The sequence below is a fragment of the Elephantulus edwardii genome, unplaced genomic scaffold (assembly GCF_000299155.1).
Source record: "Elephantulus edwardii isolate Elephantulus edwardi_28Jun2011 unplaced genomic scaffold, EleEdw1.0 scaffold00262, whole genome shotgun sequence".
In the NCBI taxonomy this organism is placed as follows: domain Eukaryota; kingdom Metazoa; phylum Chordata; class Mammalia; order Macroscelidea; family Macroscelididae; genus Elephantulus; species Elephantulus edwardii.
This window is the reverse complement of record NW_006400012.1, coordinates 2,459,363-2,465,906: the sequence shown is the minus strand read 5'-3', so window position 1 is coordinate 2,465,906 and position 6,544 is coordinate 2,459,363. Positions and strand designations below refer to the sequence as shown.

The 6,544-nt window shown below is 39.1% G+C and overlaps 1 protein-coding gene across 2 annotated transcripts in view; it reads left to right on the top strand.

The window, feature by feature from the left end:
• The window catches only part of VTCN1 (V-set domain containing T cell activation inhibitor 1), a 36,446-nt gene that overhangs the window by 21,274 nt on the left and 8,628 nt on the right, over positions 1–6,544 (top strand). The window contains exons 2-3 of one of the 2 annotated variants that reach the window (XM_006899581.1): positions 437–871; positions 4,908–5,186. In XM_006899581.1, the coding sequence (XP_006899643.1) occupies positions 655–871; positions 4,908–5,186 (496 nt within the window). In that variant the 5' untranslated portion in view covers positions 437–654. The remainder of the gene's footprint in view (positions 1–436; positions 872–4,907; positions 5,187–6,544) is intronic. The other variant, XM_006899580.1, reaches the window with a different exon arrangement.

Below are 6,544 nucleotides of genomic sequence, written 5' to 3'. Positions count from 1 at the left end.
AGGATAGAGCAGGGTTTAGGGCTGTTGTGCATAGGGTCGCTATGAGTCGGAAACGACTCGACGGCACATAACAACAACAACAATGTATAATTAGAGTTTGCATATCAAATTCATGTCCATTTGACTAGATTCTCACAAGAACTCCTGAAGTTAGGTATTATTACCTCCATTTTTCTGAGATTCAGAGAAGTTTCATGACTTATTCAAATCACACAGCTTTTAAGTAACAAATACAAATACTTGAACTGTCATCTTCAACCCTCACGTCCAACATGGTTCTTTCCTTGTTTCAAGGTTTAGGATGCTAGGTCTCACACAAAGCATTGTATATGACAAATACATTGTATATATTAAATTTGTTCTCTTCCTACTCTTTCAATTGTTCTTACCTCTTAAGTTTTTAATTCTTCTGTTCTACAATTCTAACTTACTACAGATGGCTATGTGATTTTTATTAATGAGGCATCTGGTTTTAAAACTGTAAGACTTCTCATGGAATTGAGACTTTTTTTGTAAATTACAGGGAAACACTACATCACAGTCACTACTTTGACCTCGGCTGGAAACATCGGGGAGGATGGAATCTTGAGCTGCACTTTTGAACCTGACATCAAACTTTCTGATGTTGTGATACAATGGCTGAAGGAAGGTGTTATGGGTTTGGTCCATGAGTTCAAAGAAGGCAAAGACGACCTGTCAGAACAGAATGCAATGTTCAGGGGCCGGACTGCGGTGTTTACTGATCAAGTGATAGTTGGCAATGCCTCTTTGAGACTGAAAAATGTACAACTCACAGATGCTGGCACTTACAAATGTTATATTATCACATCTAAAGGCAAAGGAAATGCTAACTTGGAATATAAAACTGGAGGTAAGTTATTGTTGAAGAAAGAAAAAGAATTAAACATATTTGAGGTTTTAAAGAATAGAAATTACTAAAGAAATATTGTGTCATATTCATATATCAAATTGTTGTTGTTGTTGTTGTTGTTAGAGGTCAAGTAGTCAAGTACGACCCACAGTGACCCTATGAATGAGAGATCTGAACCCTGTCCTATCCTGCGCCATCCTCACATTTCCTGACATGTTAGAGCTCATTGCAACAGTCACCATATCAATCCACCTGGTCAAGGGTCTTCCTTTCCTTCACTGACCCTCTACCTTTCTAAACACAAAGTTCCTCTTTAAGGAATAGCCACTCCTTGCAACATACCTGAAGTATGTGAGGTGAAGCCTTATCATCTTCGTCTCCTAAAAGCACTATGGCTACATCCTCTCCAAGACATATTTGTTTGTTCTTTTGGCAGTCCATGGGCTGTACAGTACTCTTCTCCAATACCACAGCTCAAAGGCATCAATTCTTCTTCCATCACCCTTTTCCTTTGTCCAGCTCTCAGATGCATAGCAAGTGATCAGACTATGGCCTGAGTTAGATGCACCTTAGTCCTTAAATTGACATCATTACTCCTCAATAATTTGGAGAGGCCCCTAACTGCAGACTCTCCAAGTACCACATGTCTCCTGGTGTCCTGACTGCTGATACCAAGGGTATTAATTGTGGATCTAAGACACAATCTTGGAGCAAACTTTATCAGACAGAGGTCCTTCCAATTCTGTTATTAGCCATCTTTAGCATTATATGTTCAAGATGTCACTGATCCCAAAAGTAGTCCAATATATTAAGAAGAGTCATTGGATGGCACAAGCAGATAAGCACTTGACTACAAGCCATAAGTCTGGCATTTCAGAGACATCTCAGGAAATGCTGTTAAGTATGTTTCCTGTGAACACATGGTATTATCAAATTGGCTTGAGACATTGCTATTGCTAAGGAGAGCCTAGCCCAAATCTAAGTCAATAACCCCCAGGCCAATGTCAATGGAAACCATTCAATTAGAAACTCAAAGGACCCCAACCAAAATAATAATGTCTAATAAACTCATTAATCCTCCCCCAGAGAAATTTGCTCTTACTTACCATTGTAAGTTAACATATATTTTCTAAATGTATATACAAAGGACTTAGCAAGATACCATAAGAAATGTAAAGATCATTTTAAAAATAGAGGATTATCCCTTCCCTTGGAAAGCTTATAATGTAGAGTTTATATAGGACAAAGTAAGGACAAGAAAATATGTAAATAACTATATAATAATTGGTAAGGTGTAACAAATGCCTTAAAAGAAATCGGATAATTCAGGGATTCAGAGCAAGATACAGAATTAAGGCTTATATGTTGCTATGATGCTGGACAGGTTTCTGTGGAGCTCCCAGACTTGAATTAAGAAGAGGGGCCTGGTAATGCACTTCCAAAAATCAGTCCATGAAAACCTTATGGATCCCAAGAGTCTAATCTGTAAACAGTCATTGGGATGATGCAGAAACAGGGAGCATTTCACTCCATTGCACATAGAGTTGCCATCAAGTCAGAGCAGCTAAAAACAACTACTACAGAGTAAGAATTAATGGTGTCATATCAAAGGCATGCAGTTGCCAATTAAAATACCCTACAAAAGCAAAACTGGAATGATTAATAAAACTAAAAAACATAATATTGAGTTATAAAGCAAAGCAAAGCATAAAGTGAATATATTTTGATAAATGAGTTTATACTGATACAAATAAATGCAAAAGTAACAAAGCTTCCTTACATAAGAATTTCAAATAGTTTATGTAAATGCTTTCCCTTCTGGAAGGTCAAACTGTTCACCTTCTGCGGCTAAATTAGTCTTTTTCTAACTTTTAATGTCTTTTTTATTTTATTATATTTTGAGTGTGTACCATCATTCAGATACAACTGGTAAAGGAGGAGATTGCCCCTCCTTCTCCAGCAGATCCTGTGGTGGATTCGAACAGTGTGCCTCTGAGATTGCAGTGCAGCTTCTTGCCACTAGGCCACCAGAGCTCCCTGAGACTAAGCTAGTCTTAGTAAGGAAACTTGACAAGCTCTACCATCACAAGCTGATGAAAGTTAAGATCACCAGTGTTAAGTCATGGGATAACAAGTACTTTGGTGTGATAAAAACAGAAATTCACCCCTATGGTTTTCCTCCCCTAACCTCATTCCAGAAAAAAAATCCTTTAAAAATTAAGGAACATTCCACATAATGTCTGTCCCAACCCTTCTTTTTGAAACTGGAAAGATCATGAAAAACACACAATGATCCAAAAGTATCACAGACCAGAAGAACTTGATATATGACAACTAAGTGCAATGTGGCATCCTGAAATGGGGGAAATGGCATTAGTGCGGACGTGAGTGTAATCCAAATAATATCTTGTAATAGTGACAAATCAAATGTAGTTTCTCAATTTTGTTAAATTCACCATAGTTACTTCAGATATTAAACTTGGAGGAGGAAGAATAATTCAGGAGCATACAGGTGGCTAGTGTACAAGTTGCCATACAGTGGTCACTTGTGGTTGCTGTGAGGCTGAAGACTGTGACACTGATGTGTCAAATGTGTTAATGACTGGTTACCCAATGAGAACAGAGAGTGGGGTGGAGCTCCCTGATTAAAACAAGTTTGGAAGGAGGAGTGGCATCCACTTCCATAATAGCTTGCCTCTGGAAACCCTATAAACCTGGAGAGAGGATGAAAGGCACCCAAGCTTCGAGGACTTTCCTTCATAGGGTCGCTATGAGTCGCCTGCGACTCATTGGCCCTTAACAACAACATACAGGTGGAAGGGAGCTCGGGCACCTAGTGGTAAGGAGTTGTGCTGATAACGCAAAGGCAGGGGAGTTCCATTCACCAGCTGCTCCAGGCAGAAAGATGGGAAATCTCCTCCCTTGCAATTTACAGCCTCTGAAAACTTGCTGGAGGGTCAGCTGCCATTTGGTTCTGATTTAGTGGCACAAAATAACATCATACAGGAGGAACTCTTTGCACTGTCTTCATAATTTTTTCTGTAAGCCTAAAACTACTAAAATACAAAACTGCTATTTTTTAAAAAAAATAAGCATGATACTAGATATCCCTAAGACTGTTGTGAAGATCAAATAAAATAATGTCTGGGAGTTAACACCTAGTACATAGCACAGAACACATGCTCTGCAATTGCTAGTTCATTGCGTGTATACTCAATTTCCTGTATCATTGTCCAGGAGTGTGTTCTCTGCCAACCATGACTCTTGCTTTCTATGTTCATTAAGGCTAAACCAAGGGCTTTTCTTTTCACATTACCTCAACACCAGCACACTCCTGGGGGGGGAAATGCCAAATAAATGGAAAAAGTTGTCACTGTGGCATAAAAAATTTTAAAATTGGGAGTTCATGTGTTTCTGTGTGCCTAGAAATAAAGAGAAAAATTAGTCTTAATTTCAAAATGCAGATACCTCTCCAGTGAGAGAAATTATCTAAGTAGAAGGAAATAAACACCTATCTCTATCCCTTGATGCTATTTTGGGCAGTTTCCACCCAAATTAACTCCAAATACCCATGATAACAAGGTGTGTGTGGGAATTTCTGTGGGTGACAAGTGTGTACTGTTCATTTCTTCTCCATCTCCTTCCCTGACTCTAAGATTATTCTCTGGACAGAAAATTACATAAAAGCCAGACTGTTTCTGAGAAAAATGCTTCAGTGAAAATATTTTTTGTAGTTATCAGAGCTGTTTTTACTTTAAAAATTATCTATTATAACAAACATACATCTAGAATATGATAACAAAAATAGATTAGGTTCTTAAGAGTGTGTTCTTAAGAGTCGTGATGTATGACAACACTATGAGTAAATCATGATTTACATTCACAACACAAAACCACACAGAGATAGGCCTTCTTGGGGGAATACTAAGTCACCTCTGTGCTGAAAATAACTGGTTTTGTTTTCAAGATCTAACATATTAAAGGCTGTACTATCTCGTCTGTCCGACATTTTCCATTTCTGCTGTTTGACCTTCAGCCTTCAGCATCCCAGAAGTGAATGTGGATTATAATGCCAGTTCTGAGAGCTTACGGTGTGAGGCTCCCAGATGGTTCCCCCAGCCCACTGTGGTCTGGGCATCTCAAATTAACCAAGGAGCCAACTTCTCAGAAGTCTCCAATACCAGCTTTGAACTGAACTCTGAGAATGTGACCATGAAGGTGGTGTCTGTACTCTACAATGTCACAGTCAACAATACCTATTCCTGTATGATTGAGAATGACATTGCCAAAGCCACAGGAGATATCAAAGTGACAGGTGGGTCCTCTACAATTTTCCTATGGATTTATTAGGTAAGAGAATAAAAGCTAAATGGAAATCTATTTTATTTAACATATTATGTAATATGGCACAAAAAGTTCTAAAATCCTCATCAATGATACCTTGATCACATCCAGTTGAGAGTGAATTTTGTAGGAAGAAGTCTAATGTAATTATAGCGTATAAATAGATCAAAGATAGCAATTAGGATTCATCTTGTATACATACCTTCTCACTAAAGGGGAATGGCTGGTGGAAGGGAAGTGTTTGGGATTCTGGGGCCTTGTTTAACTTAGGTAGAACTATGGTGTTACATTAGAGGAATAAAAATCATCAGCTTTCAAGTCTATTCCAACAAATTGTGGCCCTATAGAATGGAGTAGAGCTGCTCCATTAGGCTACTTCAGTTGTAAATTTTAACAGTAGCAGATAGCCTCATCTTTGTCCTGTGAATTGGCTGGTGAGTCTGAATAACAGGCCATTTGGTTATCAGTTCTCACTTAAACTCACTATACCACCAGGTCTCCTTAGCAGGGAGATGGGGCGTTAGTGCTGATTATTTGACACATTTTATGTACTTGGTGGAGCTCTGATGGCCTAGTGGTAAGAAGCTGCACTGCAATCCTGAAGGTTTGTAGTTCAAGTCCACCAGGTGCTCTTTGGGAGAAGGATGAGCAATTTCCTCCTATGGGATTGTCTCTGAAAACTCACCAGAGGATCAGCTAGGGGTCTGTTCTGACTCGATGGTACACAACAACAACAGCATGTATTTGGCTGGTGGCATGTCTCCAAAGCCCCCAAAAACTAATTTAGTTCTCACTTGGTAATGAAAAGGCATTCAAACTAAAGGCTGGAGGTGTTTGAGTGAATGTCTCATTTGATTTCGTAAGTCTAGGCTATGAGTCCTCTAATGTTGGCCCAGGCTTACTTGGAATGCTCTGTATTGAACTGGAGACCCAGCAACCTGGTGGTGTCCCATCTCCCTGGAGTACCTACAAAGCCTAGGGTTGAATGAGTGACAAAAGTCATAAAGTGAATTAAAACCTTTAAGTCATTGATTCTATGATCTTGTGTGTCAAAGACAAAGGTCTCTTTAAAGTCCCATGAGATACTGACAAGAAGAGCACAAGTGCCATGAGAGAGTTTAGCTCTCTATGTTTACTCTCTATGAGAGAGTTAATTATGTTGTCAGTGGATTGTTGTTGTGTACAGCCAAGTTGAAACCAACCCATAGCTGACTCTCCAGTGGGTTTTCAGAAGTAATTAATCATAGGGGAGGAGATTGCCCATCCTCCCACAGAGCAGCTGGTGGATTCCACTTACGTGCTTTCAGGACTGCAGTGCAGTTTTTTTTT